The sequence below is a fragment of the Calypte anna genome, chromosome 4B, assembly GCF_003957555.1.
Source record: "Calypte anna isolate BGI_N300 chromosome 4B, bCalAnn1_v1.p, whole genome shotgun sequence".
Lineage (NCBI taxonomy): Eukaryota > Metazoa > Chordata > Aves > Apodiformes > Trochilidae > Calypte > Calypte anna.
In genome coordinates this window covers 6,426,371-6,445,532 of record NC_044249.1, presented here as the reverse complement: position 1 = coordinate 6,445,532, position 19,162 = coordinate 6,426,371, and the positions used below count along the sequence as shown (strand labels likewise).

Sequence of the window (19,162 nt, the reverse complement as noted above, 5' to 3'; positions counted from 1 at the left end):
ATGTGGGCTGGTACCTGCAATGAGTGAGAATGCTTTGTAAAAACCAAACTTGGCAACAAACAGTAGAAGTTCGCAAATCTCTACCCCAAAGGTTTTGCATATGTAGTGCTCTGTTACTGTTATCACTGAAGTATTGGGAATAATCAAGTAACAGTAAGAGAGGTAAACAGGAAGGTTTTGTACCCTATCTTAACTTCTATGCAGTGCAGGGCTTCTGGGAGACCATGCAAGTAAAACAAAATTTATGTATATACTAGTAGTGCTGCATAGCAAGTTCCTTAAAAAGGAATGACAATAAAATTATTTTCATACAGTTCTTTTTCCAATTTCTAAATCAGATTCTCCCTTCAGTGGCTTGAAGTACCAATGAAATGCCCGAGCAGTTGGGCAATGCTAACCAAAGACCCAAATTGCAAAGTGGTACAAACACCATTCCTGTAAAGTTTGATATTGACTGGAGCTAAGTCAAAAGCATGACCCAGCATGCTGGCATAGTTCATTCTGAGCCAGTTCAATATTCTTAAGAACCTTGCCTACACTTCTATGATAAAAGCTTGCCTATATAAAACAACCAAGATCTTCAAACTTTGAACAAATGTAGAGGTTCAAATTCAAACACCTTTTATTAAGAACAATTTCATGCTGAATATAATTGTCTGGTTGTATTAATTTTGTTTTATAATCTGATTTAAAAGAAATCTAGCCCAAAACAACACAATTTAAAATGCCAATCAACACACTGATACACAATCACACATGAGAGCATGGGGAGAAGTCTAGGAGAGGCAACAGAGTTAATGAAATTATTTAGCAAGTGTGTACTTTATAACCTCTCTGGCTCTTACAGCCAGACACAGGCTGAAGTGCCTGGAACACATAATACAGAAGATAAGAGCAAGAAACTCAGGGCTGTGACTCATTATTTCTACTTCTGTTAATGATGCTGCATGATCTCATGTAGCTACCCCTTCCTCAGCTGTGACTGTCCCCATTTGCAGAACATGGATATTATGTGGCTACCTGCATCATACTTACTGTAGGACTTACAAACCTTTCTGAAGCTTTCAGATCTATATAAATACATAGAGATCCCCAAAATATTTCTCTCTTGCATCAGACAAAAACACAAAATGTCTCGGCATAAAATAAAGTCTCTGAGTTTTTATCTCCTGCTGCTGAAAGACTATTCAGCCTAAATAAATCTGGTGGCAAAATAGTTTGCTGCTACCAACCAGCCAGGATAATGCAATTCCTCTAGTTTCATGTATTACAGAGAATGAAAATGTTTACACAGGGCAGTTTGGGTTTTTTTGCCTCCCTACAAGGAGACTGTGCAACAGAAAGACCTGATACTGGGCAAAAGAAAAGGAAGTGGAGGAATCATAATCACAGAACTGAAGTTATTTATTTCTGTAATGCTTTTATTTCCATACAGCATTCCAGCAACAGCAATGCTAAGGAAGACACTTCCCATGGTAAAGGCCCACAAGCCCAAATTTACCTCATTCAGTGCTTAGGCACTCACAAAAAACAAGGTTTTGACTTACACACCTATTCTGGGAGCAGTAAATCTGGATTTCAAAATATAGGGTTTATATTTATTTATTTTAACTGAAAAGGAAATTAACTGTGTTGCAACACCACTAGATGCAAACCTACACAGGAGAAGAAACCCAAATAAATTATGGCAAGTGAAACCAACCAAACAAGAAGTGAAAATTAGATGTTTTCACTGTTCAGTCAAGTCACCACCTGTGAAATGCAAAGTGCTACAGCCAGGAGTAAGAGCTCAGCTTCTTCAAGTTCTATCAGATGAATGCTGTGCAAGGGCACTCTGAGCTGAAAAATCACTAACGAAGTCTATTTTTCTAACAAATGGTTGCCTGTAAAAACTGCCAAGCAGAACAAGTGATTATGGATCTAGCATTAGAGTGCACTCAGATGGCATGAATTCTGCTCCTGGCATTTCAGTGTATGTCAATGCTGCCTTTGTCTGAGAAGTCATCAGGAGAAGAGTACATTTCACATGTTTGGTTTTGTTTCAAATAACGACTTAAACTGAAAAGCCTTTTGGTTTTTCCATTGGCTAATGTATTCTCTCTTTTTGTTTTCCATAAAACACTTGGAGTACAACACTGAGGGAAAAACAAGGGGTCCCAGCGCAGCCAACTCCTGCATCAAGAGTAGGTGGGTCCTAATATTTTTAGTTTTGAGGATGAAAGCCACCCAGAGAAGAGCCTCATTTGTTTTCAGGCTATTGCCTTCAAGTTCTAGTACTAAACAAGGTCTCTGTTAAGAAGGCTTCTTTTCTGACTGGATGCTTAGTCCATGGCTTGCTGGCAAGGAATTTTACATCAGGAAATTGCAAACATCCTCACAAAAGAGGCCAATGCTCTATTTAAATACCAGCTGTTTAGGGCTTAAAATTTTAAGGTAGACCTACTAAAGTGACATAAAATTTAAGAAATGTGTGATCTGCTAATGCTGCTTCCTGGCCAACAGGACAAATCCTCATGAGGCAGGGAGATCAGACGTAGAAATATTGGAGCAGTGATTTCCCTGGAATAGGAGGGGGAGTGCAAAAAGCAAAACCAGCCACATAAGTGCCTGCATCACACAAGTACTTTCAGAGGGACATAACTACTTACAGTTTCTCATTTCTATTTAAAAATACTCATCTTTCCCCCTTTTCCTTGTAATCAAACTGAAATTTGCACTGAGGTCCAAGAATTCCAGAACTCAGATTTACTGTAGATTTCTCCTTGAAAAACAAGGTTGAAGCTCAGAGTATTAATCCCACAGGATTAACTATTTGGTTTTCAGTTCTGCAGAATAACCTCCCTCTTTCTTTTTCTTCCTCACCCAAGTGAACTCTGATTCCTAAGGACATGGTCTTCAGCACAGAGTTATACAAAAATGCTGATTTTGCATTTTCACCTGTTTTTAGTAAGAAAACTTCATGCCATGGTGTTTCTATTTAGAAATAATAGAACTAAATAGCTATATTTAGTTAACTAAATAACGTATTTAGTTATAAAACACTGATACTCATTTCCATGCTAGTATTCAGTATCAAATAGGAGTTTAAACTACATGCTTAGTTATGGTCAGTGATATCCTGTGGATGGTGGTAACTACAGTCTCATTCAGTCAGTAAAACCAAACTGAAATAAATTTGTTCTGTCACTATTATGAAATATAAAAAAGTAGTAATCTAAAGAGAGGCTTAGCAGTTTCCATAGCCATCTTCTTCAAATTACTTCTCTCATGGTACTGGTACTTTGAGCACTCCAGAAATTAGGAATGAATTGGAAAAAAATCTGACTATAAAGAAGTGCAGCTACATTTGACAGATAAGGTTCAGTGGTATTCACAAAATATTTGTCCAGTGCCATAAAAACTATTTGGAGAATACCAGAACTATTAACCATCCAAATGCTATTTGACTGCTCTAATTTGCAATTAACACTACAAGGCTGCATTTAAACCCCCCAAAGCATGATAATCTAAAGGACTCAATAATAAAGACACTACTTTAAAACCAAAGTACAGTGTCCTAGAGTGTTTATTGGTTTGGATTTTAAAGCTCCATAAGATTCATGAAGTCCACAGAACACAACTTGAAAATGCTCACAGCTCCTCCTTTTTTTTATTTTACACAAAACACAAGAAACTGAGTTTAACTTTTACACTGGAAAAGCAAGCCTACAATTAAGTCTACAAAAAAGCCAAGCAAAAAGCATGACAACGTGTGCATCAAAACTATGTTTCCTTAAAAAGGCATTGAGCTCACAGGGAAAAAAAACTGTATGGAGGGAAGAAAAAATAAGGTGCTATTACTGTGTTCTCTTGTTCCTGCTCTCCCGAGCATCTCCAGAGTTCAGCGCTATCAACTCTGCTGCTGCTATCAGAGCAAGTCTTGCAGTTTGTCTGCAGAAAACCCCTGTGTTTAATTTTTTTAAAAAACCATTACATCCAGTAAACTATGCATAGCTTCCTCTGCAGCTGTGATGCAGCCATCCAAACTCAATCTTTACTTGAAATTATTTGTTGTCTCGTCTCAAAGTTTTGTAAGATAAATAACAGCTGCAAGTGAAGGACTGGTGCATCACAGCAAGAAACGACATGGATTTCTTTTAAAGTTATTAAGTAGAAAGTAGCCTGGCAGAAGTAATATAGTACATGGAGGAAGCAGAATTTTCAGCTTAATGGTCATCTTTGGAGTTTGTGGGGGAAAATAAATAAAAAATGTAAAAAAATTATAACATAAAACTGTATTTAACCTGCTTTAGGAATTCTGAAGCAGCACCAAAGCATTCTAAAAAATATTATTTTTAAAAATTCCTAAATGGAATGAACAGGAGTTGTAGCTCCCAAGACCAAATGGAAGGATTAAACATAAATATTTCTTAAAAGCAAAATTAACAGTATTTCTGCTCAGAAAAGCCACGATTAAAATTAGTTTCTTTTTCAACAGATCTTCTGTTCAGTACTTGTTGATTACAATCACCAGTTTTTCAATGCCTACTTGTTCTAAAGCCTGAGAAAATGAGTGATCCTTTCTATGAAAATATGCCAGACAATCACAATAGTGTAAAACTCTGCAGTGCTGCTAACTCCTAATTATTACTTTTAATGAAATGTCAGCTCCTCTTATCACAAATGCCTTAACTGCTTAAGTTTCTCCCAGTTTCTCCCAGTATGGCAAGGTGCTCCTGCCATATCAGCACGTGCAATATGCTCACGTTGTCCAACTCAGACACTCAAACTTGTAAATATTTAACAAGGAAACTGTTCACCAGGCTATTTATAACTAACTTCATGGCTGACGAAGGTTCTTAATTTCCTTAACAACTACCACTTTGCTTGGGATTTTTACAGCATCATACTAGACAACAACAATGGTTCATTATGCTGATCAACCAGAAACATCACAGTGGGTCCTATGGGGGCCACAGTGTGGCAGATGCTTCCTGCCATGTGAAAACCCCACACAATTACCTCTTCAAAGAGGATCTATGCTCTTAAATAAAGAAAATCAGAATTTTCTATGAAGTTAAACTATTTGGGAGATGCTTATGAGTAGTCATGGCATGGATACAGCTACATTTTTATAAGCAATCCACATACTTGTGGTTTAACCACACAAATTATGCTTTGTAACATCTTAAATGAGAAAAATGTGTAAGAAAAACAACCAGATAAAATTGTACCATGTTAAAAACAATTTTAATTCCAAACTCTTGATATTTTTTCCCCTCTCTACTGGTTTCTTTTGTTGGTTTCCTCTCTCCTTGTTTCCAATGTGCTACTGGGTATTTTGTTGGCATGAAAAGATACGTGTTCATCACTCACTGTCTGTAAAACCTACCTTATCACTTGCTAGGCTGGAAATTAAAGGCAATCACATGGAATCAAGTTGCAGAAGCATCTCAGGCTAAATGCTGGTATATTTATATTTTTTTGTTGAAAGTGTTTTCTAGATATTGGTTGTTTTTGCCATCAGTAAAATAATCTGTGCAATCCAACCCAAAACTAGGTGTGAAAAATTTTGTTTAAAATAATCTTGAATGAAACTGAACCCTTACAATATTGTGGACAAATACAATTGCTATTCAAGACAAATGGAGCAAAGACTTGGCTGGCTCTAGGGAGTCATCACCTCACTGCATTTTGGCACCTTTAATTCTACTGCTCCTTCTTGAATAAATGGTATTTTGAGGAAGGAACACGTGGCTGTCAAAACAAATGTCACATAGTAAATCCATGGCAGAATCAGTTACAGCCTTTTAAACTTCAAATAAGGTCCAACTACATAGATGGATGCAATATTTCTTCTGCTCAAAGTCTTCTACTAGCAATAGTGCTTCCAATTTAGGATCATGACTACATGCAACCATGGCAAGCTAAAGCAGCCAAGAAGCAAAAATACAAAATCAATATAGACAATATAAAATGCTAAAATAATTATCACCCTAAAAAAATTTTAAAAAGAGAGAAAATTTTGCCATTCAGTTAGAGGTCAATGCAGAAAAGCACCTGGCCAAATGCTCTCCATTTTGTCCCAAGCAATATATCACTTACCTTTTGGTATGCTTCTCTAAAGAAACAGTAAAGCACTTCAATTCAAGTTACTGGGGCAGGAAGCTGACACAATGGTTTTAAATTACCTCCTAGGCTTCCAGAAAGTACTGAAAGCTCCCTGCATTTACAGAAGCAGCTGTGAGCTAGAAAAATAAAACTACATGAAAATGTAGTCTAATCTCAAGGCTGTATTTTTTATATACCTAATTTTTAAAAGTTTTGCTATTTTTTTAACCCATTTGTTCCAACAAGCCTCTTCTAGAAATTGGTGAAAAAAGACAGAGGATCTCACAGCTCACCATGGATCCTGGCCCAGGCTGCTCCTAAAGGCAGAAAGACAGAGGAGCCCCAGGCTCTTGCTGCATGGGTGCACGGGTGCCCTCCTCAGAATGTGCAAGTACTTTAGTGAATTTTAGACCTATTTATCACCTCCATTTAGCTGATGTTATTGATGGATGGATTATGTTACTCAGTCCTCTGTCAGAGCTGCTACTTCTGTATACCTGCATCTATTCTTAAAAATTTGGTGAGTTTTAACAATTCAACTTAAATTACCCATGTCAGGTGCTTCTGGCAAAGCTGTGAAGACATCCACATCACACTCACTACTGCTGATAGTCAGATTGCCAGACCCTTGGTGCCTGCCACATTATTCTTCAAAGACAGCAGAACCAGAAGTAACTGAGCCTGTGTTTCATCTCAGGTTTACAAAACAGAAACAGCTGAGGGAAGGGCAGGCTTTATGCAACAGAACAGCTACTGCTATCATCAAGCCCTGCACTTTCTTCTCTTGTCAAGCTATACTGCCTGTAAGCCAAGGAAAATTAAAGGAGATGCTAAGCATATACATCTGGCAACAAAAAGCAGGGCACTTTTAATGTGCTATTTTCACTGCATTATTTCCTAGTAAAATGCTTTTCTTGGCACCGAATGTAATAGATTTCCTTGACCTGCATAAACACAGCACTGCACTGGAGCTCATGTGAAAGGTGATGATGGTTGAACCTCAGGAGGTTAGAGAAGACCAAGTGCAGGGTCCTGCACCTGGGTTGGAACAATCCTCACTATCAGTACAGGCTGGGGGATGAGGTTTTAGAAAGCAGCCCTGCAGAAAAGTACTTGGGGTTGCTGGTGGATGAAAAGCTGGACATGAGCCAACAGGGTGTGCTTGAAGGCCAAAATACCAATTACATCCTGGGCTGCATCCAAAGGCGAGTGGCCAGCAGATGGAGAAAGGTGATTCTGCCACTTTGCTTTGGTGAAACCTCACCAGAGTCCTGCATCCAGCTCTGGAGTCCTCTGGAGACATGGACCTGATGGAGAGGGTCAGGGAAATGCTATGAAAATGACCAGGAGGCTGGAACACCTCTCCTAGGAAGCCAGGCTGAGGGAGCTGAGGGTGTTCAGCCTGTAGAAGAGAAGGCTCTGGGGAGACCTGATAGTGATCTTCCAGTACCTGAAGGGGCTACAGGAAGGCTGGAGATGGGGGGTGTGCAAGGATCTGGAGTTACAGGATGGGGGGAGATGGCTTTAAATTAGAGAAAAGTAAATTGGATGTTAGGAACAAGTTCTTTACCATGAGGGTAGTGGAATGATGGAACAAATTGCCCAGGGGGGGTGTTTGAGGCCTCATGCCTCAAGATATTCAAGGTGAGGTTTGACAAGGCTCTGAGCAACATGATCAAGTTGCAGGTGTCCCTGCTCACTGCAGGGGGGTTGGACCTTTGGAGGTATCTTGCAACTTAAATCATTCTATGTTTCAAAGATAGCTACCAAAAAAAGAGCTGTTACTTGGAGGCAGTGAAAATACTTTTTGCAGCAATCTGTATCCAATAAAAAAGATGCAGCAGCTTCTTCAGACAGAACATCAGATGGGCCCTTGTATACCTCATTGGTGCCTTATCACCAACTGACCTGATCTCTGCAGCAATAGCCATATTTTAAAGCAGCAGTGGTCTTCAACAGAAACTCTCAAAGCAATGGTATATTTTAAAAATACTTTTAAAAAAGGAACAACACTCAGAAGGTAGTTAATTTATGTACTATCTACTCCTTTTCTATGTCTGCCCAAGTTTTATTGAACATACCAGCCAACTTGATAGTTTCTATGCACTAATTTCTAGCAGAAGACTTGTAGTACATTGATATAAGGAGAAACAACTGTAATGGAAGTTGCTACAAGAACTTGAAAGCTGGGAAAGCAACACAGTAGAATATGAAGAGCACACAATTTCATTAGGTAAGGGTCCACTATAAAAGACTTATCCTCTTTCAGTTCTAGATGAACTGCAGTTTATTTTCTCAAAGGTATTTTTATAAGGAGGTACTTGCATGGAGAACTCTACTGAAGTGGGATGTATGACTATCCTGATGTGGCATCCTATCTGCTCTTCACAACACTGGAAGGCTTGCAGCAGCACACTTGATCAGATTTGAGTGAGCCAGTGTGTGTTAATAAGATAAAGCCTCCAGTGGTAAATCAGAATCATTGCCTTTTGTTGAAGCTCAAGACCTTCACAAAGTTTTTTTCAGCTCATAAACATTCACTATGTAATATTTACTTTCAGGAACAGCTTTACTTTAAAATTACTTTATCTTCTGTACTATACTAAATAAACATATTCCACAGTGGTAACAGCTTCTAACAATCTACAGGCAAAAAATAGAGCCAGTCACCCTATACTGTACCCTACATGGACTAAGAGGTAGGTTAGTGCACCTAAAAATCTTTTCCCCAGTGTCAGCTGGGTCTTTCTAGCTGTAAGCATTTGAGGATGGAGCAAAGCAGGCATCTTACACACCACTTTTAGGATTCAAAACATTAATTCAGTTTCAAGAAGAGAGATGCAAAAGCAGAGATGCTTCCCCAGCAGACATCTGTGTGACTGCTTTGCACTGCCAGGAGCAGAAGTGAAAAGCTTTTCAATACAGAAATTTACTTCTTTTGAAGGTCTGACATTTTATCAGTCAAATACACAAACTGGCCAGTCAGAGAAAATATTTTAAGGCAGCTCCATGATTATTTGAAGACTATGTTCCAGTTTCATCTTTCAACAATCTAATGTCCAGTATTTCTCACAAACTAAGCAGAACTGTTGTCTGGTAACAAAAACCTAGACACAAGCAGAGACCCAAGGTCTTGAAAAAGGCCACTCCTTGTTTTTTGATGATGGACAGCCAGAACTAGGGGTAGTACTTCCCATTTCACACTGAGATAATCTGTATCATAATGGTATTTGCTACTTAGGTACAAGATGTTTTCATTTAGTCGTAAAAATACTAATTTAATGGTTTAGTTAGTGAATATTTTATATCATCTGAATATTTGCCTTTAAGTTTTCCCAGAAATGAAACCAGCCATTTTCAATGTAAATACTAATTTTTCAAGCCCATAATTTAAAAACTACGACTTAGTCAAATACAAAATAATGCAGACACTTGACCTAATGTTCTTTAGTTCCCACTTCATTAGTTAATTATCTTTGCTGAAAAACTCCATAGTGGAGAAATAAGTTCCTTAAGCATCTACCTATGCTTTCAGATAGGGTGACTGATAGAACATTTTAGATTAACTGGTAAGTCTAAGCTAGATATTAGAAATTCTCTATACAAGTATCTCTTGTAGATACCTCACATCAGTATATTCTTTGCTTCTTAAGAACAAATAATCCTTATTTTAAGGAAAAGTAAACCAGTATGGGTTTTCTTAGGCTAGCTTCAAAGGAGTCCTCCATAACTTTGTTTTTTCCAAATTTATTGTTATCATAACAGTTCTCTTCCACACATTGATCAGTTGAAAGTATTCCCCCATAAAGCTTTATGATTTTGTTTAATCTACCACACTCTCTCTATGAAGGCAAGGAAGTTTTCAGCACTACAGTTTCTACACATTTCAACATAAGCATAGCATCCAGCTCCTGTGATAAGGCAAATGTATCTTAAGAGATGTCTTGAATTAGCAGCTCCTTCCTTCCATCAGGACTCTGAGGAAAAGAATTATGGTAAACTCACAGCTCACAGGTGAAACATGTTCCTATGACTGCCCCATGAGGCCACTAACACTCAAGTACTAAGCAGCTCCTACATGCAGTGATTTTCATTGCTTTTACAGACTGAAATGAGGATTTATCTTTACCTCCTTGGTGGTAAGCATTATTTCTTCAATCTAATTCTTCCTTGGTTTGAACACACTTGTAAGAATTATACTATGTAAGAATTTGTAAGGCCATTGAATACTTTGAGTAGGACTAAAAAGCAGCACAATAAACAACTCGTTCTTGCTGTAACATTTCTTCTAGCAATGTTTACATCAGAAGCAAATAAAATAGTTAAATAACTTACTTTTAGCTTCTACTTTGTGCAATGCAAATGTGTAGTGATCTTGTAACAAAGCATTGCTATTACTATAGATCTGTATCCTATCAAATGCTTTGTGTGCTCTCCCTCCATCAAGTTGGCTGTCTGTCTTCTGTGCATAAGGACTAAAACTCACACTTCTGAGTGTTAACAATGCTGCTTCTTTTTTTCATTTATGCTTGTATTTAGAATTTAAATTTATGCTTGTATTTTATGGCTATTTTTACGTTTTAATAAGGTTAAAAGTAATCCTAGAATTACTTTATGTTATGGCTATAGGAAAAAAATTATTTTGTTAGAAGTTCTAAAAATGCAGTAATTTTCCAGCAATCTGCAGTTGGGAGAGCTGTTATTTTCTGAAGATGATAAAAATAAACTTCTACTGGACATTTTCCTCACCTTTTCTGTCTGGTTTGAGGTTCCGATCCACTGGTGGTGGCTCACACTCTGCAACAGGTACTGACCGTCTGGGAGGGGTCTTTGGGCTGGACCTGAAGCCCATGTGAGCAGGAGGAGGGACTTGCTTTCCAAATAATGGAAAATCAAAGGTGCCTGGTGTCATTGGTACATAGTTCGTTTCCTGGATGGGTTCAGTGAAGCTGCTGGAATGCTGTCGTGGAGGAGAGTTTGGATTCATTGGGACATAATTTTCATCTAGTTCTTCACTTGAAACACTTCCCACTGTCAACATGCTTCTGTTTTTCTAGAATTAACATATATTTCCTTTAACAAAATAAGTTATGCAATCAGCTGTGAATCATATGAGTTTTTTAACCTAATCTACTCAGATTAATATATACTTCTGAAAAAAAAAAATAATCACAAACACTGCACGTCTTGGTTTTTTACATGGGAACAAACAACATCCAAACATTGTCACTGTTGCCTCTCATCAGATCAAGTCATACTTACAAAGTGGTTATGGAAGCCCTCCAGTGAATTAGATCTGTCATTCGGAAACGTTCGTGGAATATCATAACAGTCTTGAGAACTAATTTCTAAAGAAAAAGAAGAGAAAGTGGCTATTTATCATTCCTGTTCCTGTCACTTGGCACCAGGCATCCAGAGTCTGTTGTTATTTACTGACTGCTCCTAAAGCTGTGGCTCATAGATTTTATCTTATATACTTGGGAGAACTGTGTTCACAAGCAAACACAAAGAAAAGAAAAAGGTTTGTCCTTTTAAAGAAGCAGCAAAGTGTTCTGTTCCAATATACAGGTCTAAGCAGTTAATGTAAGAGTGGGCTTTGAGATACCAGACCCTCAGAAAAACATATTCTAAAATAAAAAACCAGCAGATGTAACTTCGGTCCAGAGAAAGGTTTTCTGACTAACACCATTCCCTTGAAAAGTGCTGATTACACAGGATACAATCTGTTGCAGGAATAGGTGAATCCCTGCTTTCAGCTCCCCAGAGGCTTCCAGTTTGAACAAATTGCTACAGAACCAAAGAGCTCTCCCTGATCAGGGTCCTGGCAGTCTGCATTAAGAACCTCCTCAGCCTTCTGGCTGCTTCTCTGTTGGGCAGAGGTGTTTGTGAGATATCTGGCTCCCAAAATCCTGCCCACCCATGCAGGTGACAGATTTTTTTACCCTGCAACAGGTATGCCCCTCCTCCTGATGGCAAGACAGAAACTGTGGGCAAATTCTGGCTTTTATCACCACCTTGCCCTTAAAAAAAACAAAAAAACAATTCTAAAGTTTGGGTTTTTGAGGGGATTTCCACCTCAGAGGAAAGATGAACACTTCTGCTATTAAGCACTGAATTAAAACAGGATTTTCAGAAAGGCTAATTTTCCTGAGGCTGACAATCTTGGCTTTGGTGTAAGAAAAACTTAGAAATATGAGACAAAATAAGTGAAGTGAAGCAAATGAAAGAAACTGGATAATACTGTTTGTGCTTCTGTATGATCGTATCCATTCTGTTTACTGCCTCCTGTCAAAGACTGTCCCCATTCAGCCTCACTTCCTCACTTCAGCCTACCATCCCATCCCTAGCACACCTCAACTGTCCTTCAAATTCCCCTCGTACATTGACTTCAACCAGTTTAAAATTTCTCTGTAAAAATAACAGTGGCAGGCCTACCTGCCTCAGGAACCTTAAAAAAAACAAAACCAAACCAGAAGTCTTCTCTCAAGAGTGGTTAAACAACTGCTCTCTCCAACAGTATCAGCTTCCCAATCTCTACCTCTTATTGCATTTCTTGAGTTTAAAACAGAGAATAAGAACAGGAAGAAAAAAACAATCCAAACCCCACCATACTCTTTAAGTAAAAGTAGCTCTATGTGATTTGCTAGGACCTAAAATATACCCAGCCTGCTAAAGGAAACACAGTAAGAAATATGCATTAGCTCGTCTGGATCAATGACATTTAGGTGACTGTAAGGAACAACTTTCATTTTGTTTAAGAACTGCAGCATGCAACTTCCACAAGGAGAAAATTAAAGGTCAATGGCAGTGGTCACCAGGAAAGAGCTGCTCTCAAAGCACTGGGTATACATCAAGTCCTACTGATTTTAATGAAATACACTCAGCTTCTGCACATTTGGACCACTGTAAGCTAACCTTACTTTGTTGTTCTGGAAGACTGATGACAGCAGTATGGGCCTCAGATTTATAAGTTGATTAAAACAAACAAACAAACAAAAAAAAGCCACAAGAAAAGCTTTGCTCTTTACTGCTGCTTTCTAAAGATGGGTAAGACAAACATGTCTAGGCCTTCAAAGATTTTTTTAGCCAAGACAGAAAGCCACAGTGCAATATATATAATATACACAATCCCTTACTGAAGTTCTGTGCCTTGCTGTTTTGATGTTTCCTTTAATAATCTTTTCTTTTTCCTCTTTTGTATTTTAAGTCTTACAACCACACACCACTTCGTGAAGGGCCGCACGCCTGTTTTAAAAGGCGAGAAACATCCCTCTCATCACTCCTCAGGAGATTACATCATTTAACACAAAAAAATCTGGAAGAGCTGGATAAAATAGGGAACACTGACCTTTACGGAAGACATTCAGATCTCCAGTTGAAATGGTATTGCTGCGTGAAGGGGGCACTCCTGCTGTGGGGATGCAGTAGCTGCTCTCAGTGTCTGAAGCAGCACGACTGAGGCTGCACGTTTCCACAGGGGACCTGTCTGCAGCATGGTGAGGTTTGGGTGGCCGAGGTGGAGGAATATCTGGAATAGTCTCCAGTTTTGAAGTCTGAGACAGCGTTCCCTCCGGAAAAGTTCGTGGAATCTGATAAGTACCTCCAGGTGTGGGGGGGAATGTCATAGCTAATGGAGATGTGTCTCATCTGTGTGTCTAATGAAGATGCTGCTGATGGGGTATTGAAAACGTGTTGCTCTCCCTCTGCATCAGTCCCAGATGGAGAAGCTGCCTTGGGCAGAACATCCTGTGAGTAACTCCTGGGCAGGTTATAAAGACTGCAGTCTGCCAGTGTCAGTCCACTACGAGAAGGTGGAGAGTCATAGACACCTTGCTGCTGAAAAAATCCATTCACAGCATGCTTGCTCGCTGATGGAGCAGGATTTTTGTGGGAGGGCACGTTATCATTGCAGTCTGTTTCAGAAGAGCTGGATTTTGCAGAGTCAGCGTGAGATCTACACATGAGATTATAAGATTAAAAATGTTGATAACATAGAAAGATAAACAAACATTACAAATAATAAATACAACATTTAAAATGTAAGCAACTAAACAGTCTATCAGTCTCTTCCAACTTATTTTGTTGTTAAAATGTACTGTGGGAACTCATTTATTAAACAAACAGTAGTACTTAAGAAGGATCCTAAATAACTGCAGACATAGAAATCCATGCATGTGGAACAGGTAACACAAGTGAGGAGCTTTAGCAGCAGCTGAACAACAAGCTAATGTTTCAGAAAGCAAATGATTTCCAGGACACCAACTTGGAGCAGAGCTTAATGGCACTTTTAAAGGCAAAAATAACACACTTAGTCCTTGGGTTTGCAGTGCTTGCTAGTTCTAATCAGTATGGAAAAAAAACAAGTTACAGGGAAAAACATAACTGCTTATAACACTCAAGTGCATGCCTAAAGCTATCTTCTGATGGTTCAAAATAGGTACAGGAGAGAGAAACAACAGATAAAAAGAAATAGGAGGAAGATAGCATGTTCTTTGGGGTGAAAACACCCAAACAAATAGAGGATATTTGTGCAGCAGAGTGCTTTTGTCTTGGATGCAAGTTAAGGCTGTGGCACTAGATAGAACTGTACAGCAATTTACCTTTTATTTCTTTGGAAATTACACCTTTTATGAGAATAGCACTCTTTAATACTGGCACTAATCAGTTCCAGTCAACTTACATGGAACATAAGCATACTGTACATATTGGTGTTTTTTTGTTGGTGTTTTTTTGGTTTTGTTTTTGGTTTTTTGTTTGTTTTTTGTTTGTTTGTTTGTTTTTTTGGGAAATCTCTCCCGTTACCTTGCTCCAGGCACAGAAATTCTGTTATCAGTCTGACTCTTTGCTTAGATGAAAGTCAAGACATTGGTAAAATACTAACACAGGTGGAGTTAATGCAGTCCATATACTTTTTGATCAATCATGCCATTTTATCTTCTCTTTTCATTACCATTGTGTTAATGTACACATATTTTAGCATGCATGTGTCTCAACAAATAGCTGCTACACTACTCTTACTAAGCTCTATTAAGCAAATGGACCATGCCATTTACAAAAATTCTAAGGAATAAATTACATTAAAATTGACAGCATGACTACGACATAAAGCACTTCTCTCCCTTATTTTAAGAGGTCCTCTGCTTCAAAGTTATCACAACCTTAAGTTATTATTCGAATTTCAATTTATCAGTAAGACTGCACAAAACTTTCTTTCTTAGGGGACAGCTGGATTTATCTCCCAGGGTTCTGGCAAGCTAAGGAGAAAGGAATCCAGTTTAGCTATTCATTTAGGCTTCCTCTGCAGTCACTGGAGAAAGGAGACTGTGTGAAACACAAGCTGTTCATCTTAGATATCCATCTAAACCAAATGAATCACTCACAAAGTGCCTCTCTGCCAGCTGTCAAGGGAACTGACATGATTAGCTTAGACTGGACATCTGCAGTCAAGACAGCTATCATTCACCTAACCAACTGGTTTTTGTTCTGTTTCATAGCAGAGATAAAATCTTCCATCAGCATGAGCAGCTCATGTGAGCCCTTCTCTGGATTTAAATGGATCAGAATTTTTGTATTAGCTTGTTCTTAGTTTTTTCATGAAAAAAAGTACACTAATTTTGATCTGGTTACTATTTTAAACATAGATTTAAGTTCTGTCTCATTAGTTAGAATTGCTTTTTAGGTGACTCTGAGCACTCATCTCTATTTAGTTTAACTGACCCCCCCAAAAAGAAGATAATGTTCTCATTAAGCATAATCTCAAAAGAATTTCAGGTGCAGGATGCTCGATGACTTCTGCAATTTAAAGTTACTTGAAAATATTGCTTCTTTCCCGTGCACTTCAGAACAGCTCAACAAACAATCAGTTGGCTTAAATATTCCATTAACAATTGGTTATTAAGTATTAATGATTTTTATGCCTCAGTTTAAAATAATGGCAAAGTTGGAGATAATACAAAGCTAACTTCTCACTCTATTCATATGTAGCTGATGACTGACATTAATTCAGTGTTATCATATGTGGCCATCACATATCTGCATATTTTGTAAACTATGCAAAAAGTGGCCAAACTACTCATTACCCAGGACTAGGACTCTGCATCTCTTTCCACATATCAGTAAGAGACTACTGCAAAGTCTGATGAAATATAAGGACCAAACAGTAGGATACACAGGGAAGAGGTGAGGTAATGAGGCAGGGGGAGCCCAATAAAAAGCCTGCCCTCACATACTAAAAACTAGTTTTTGACAGAGACCCAGGAAAAAAGTGTTCAAGTTGTTTTAGTCTGAGGGATATTAATCCCATTTTTTAATATGTTTTATTCAGTCTGGCTTGAACACTCATCCTTTCAAGCTCATTCTTGTTCTAAGTGCAGGAATCAAGATGACCTATTCAACAAAATACTATGGAAAAAGTGGAAGTAAAACTGCTGGTGTGCCATTAGTATGGGACACAAACAGCAAGCATAGTAAAAATATGGCTCTATAAATAAAAAACAAACCAGCTCTGGTTCCTCAAAATGGGAGCTAAAGTTACATATTTCTTCTGTTACATAAAGGCAGAACACCATGCAAGACACATCTCAAACAAACAATATTTTCAGGCAAGTTCGTGGCTCTGTGATTAATCTCTCACACACGTTCCAAGAATGGCTACTGTTCACTCACTGCAGTGGAATCTTTTTACTTTCAAAATCTTCCAATAGCAGGTATTCCTGCCCTTCTTCTGAAAGAAAGGGTGACCCTTGGCTGCTTCATAAACATAGGAAAGATGAGGAAGATAGCATTTAGTATTTCAATATACCTCTTGAATGAGCCAGAAGAATATGGGTCTTGGAAACAGTCTTTGGCTGCATTTTCTTATTTAAGATCCAAATACGAAGCTGAAAATCTCACTAAGGACTGTAGTTGAACAATTCTCTTTCTCAAGTCAACAGTGATCATAGCATAAAACTATTTTAGACAAAACCCAGCATGATTATTACAGCTGCAAGTGCTGTGTCCAAGATACTCTCCCAACAGTACATGGTGCACTGCATGACATGATAAAGAAGCACTGAAAAATTATTTGTTAGTTCTGAAACACCACAATACTTAAAAATTAATTTCAAAGAGGCAGCTTGGATACTTCCCCCATGTTTCACAGTTATCCATCTCATTCAAAAAAGAACCCCAAAGCCTTGAAATAGAATTCAGTGATTCCCAGATTGCCTATAAAGAAACTTGGAGAAGTCTAAAGGGAAAACATCACAGAATTATATAAACCATTAAAGCAACAATACCTGCCCATTTAACTACACCTATTAAACTCTGTAATTTACACTAAGGACAAGAAGTTAATAAGATACATTTTTCCAAGTCTGGAAATTAATAGAAAAAGGTCACAACCATTTTTTTTTCACCTGTAAGGATGCAGAGACTGGGGCACTCTAACTGATCATCTTATCAACATGTTAAGCAAATATACAAAACTTGCATTCTACAGGAAAATGTCTCTTCTATTTTCCAGCCCAAATCCAGTAGAATATCTACTATACCAGACATGAAACATAAGCAATCTTTTCCAGTGGAACTGAAAATCCAGGTTAACTATTGCTGTTAATTTTCATTATTACAGCCTTCTTAATAGAAGGACACAGATATTTAGTGAACTTTTTCACATATAATAAGTACATATAATAGGTACATAAAATTAAGGCCATATAATTTCCAAATAAACACAATGCCAATGTTTCACTGTCATCAAACATTCCTGTGATAACATAATTTAAACAATCTCTACACTCCCAAAGACTTTGTTCAGTTCTTTCTCAGTTTTTCCTCAGGTCCCTTGGCATTTTTTCTCCACTCACCCTTCTGCCTTCCCCAACACCCAGATAAACTTCTCTCTACTATGTCACCAGTGTCTTTCTCAAGGAATTTTGCAGGCTATTCATGGACTCTATACCTTTCTGCATTTTGTGACTCCTTTTATGGTGTCTTCAGATTTTACACCCTATAATTAATCCACCCATGACATAACTCTGGAAGTCAGGTCAGAAAGTCAATTATACAAGCCAACTTTGATCATTCCTAAAAAAACCCACTTCATGTGGACATATTAGAAATCCACTCTGTGCCCATCCCTTGCAGAAGCAAACAGGCACTCAGACACATTTCTGATGAGCCAGGGCCCTGAAATGAGAAGTGAAGATTTCTCTGCCAAGCCATGCTGGAAACAATACCAAACTGTTTGATCATTTTTATCACTTTTGGCAGGAACAGTGACATACTTTGGGCACCATCAGCTTCTAAACATCACTAAACATTGAAACCTTTAACCGTGAGAAAGCAGCCACTGGGCTTCCACTTCTCTTGCAGGGGGCTTTGGGACACGCCGTGCTCTCTGTAACCTACACATTCCATACTCTGGAGAAACTGCAGGCTGATTTTTGCATTTTATAGCCAAGACTGTAAAGGGGGGATAGTTTTCTACCCTTTGTAAATGGAGCAAGAACCTCCTCAGGCACCACAGAGGCGGCACAGGTAAAACTGGCAAAGCATCAAGGCACTGCTGAAGAAGGCACAGCCACTGAAAGTTATGGCCCTAAGGGAGTATGTGAAATACTCATCAAAACACTTTCAAAGGAAGCTTTCCCTCAGCCCTCCATGTACTAGACTGAAATCACAAAAAAAGTATGATATATTTATTTTGGGGGAAATAACCCAGCAGATTTTTTAAAAAAAATTACTACAGAAAATAATCTACCCAGATAGATTTATAAGGTTCTCCTACACAACCTGAAGTTGGAAGGGACTTCTAGACTTTACCTGGTCCTGCTCTTCAAATGCTTCTAAGCAAAGTCAACTTCCAAGTCAGGTGAGGCTCCTTAGGAGCTTGTCCAGTCAAGCTCATTTGTGGTTCTTTGGTTTTGGTTTTGTTTTTAAAATCTCAGAGGATGGAGATCACTCAGTCCCTGGGCAGCTTGCTCCAGAGACAGCCACCATGATCCATTCTGAAAATCTATAGTGGTATTTCCTAGGTAACTACCATAAACATCATATCCTTCTATGCAGGAGGTGGTGTGCCACTCTT

The 19,162-nt window shown here is 38.3% G+C and overlaps 1 protein-coding gene across 1 annotated transcript in view; it reads right to left on the bottom strand.

Annotated features, from left to right (window-relative positions):
- Positions 1 to 19,162, bottom strand: part of GAB1 (GRB2 associated binding protein 1) — a 94,617-nt gene that overhangs the window by 9,572 nt on the left and 65,883 nt on the right. Inside the window, 4 exon segments of the mRNA XM_030450757.1 lie at positions 10,840 to 11,143; positions 11,353 to 11,438; positions 13,439 to 13,706; positions 13,708 to 14,044. Coding sequence (XP_030306617.1) covers positions 10,840 to 11,143; positions 11,353 to 11,438; positions 13,439 to 13,706; positions 13,708 to 14,044 — 995 coding nt within the window.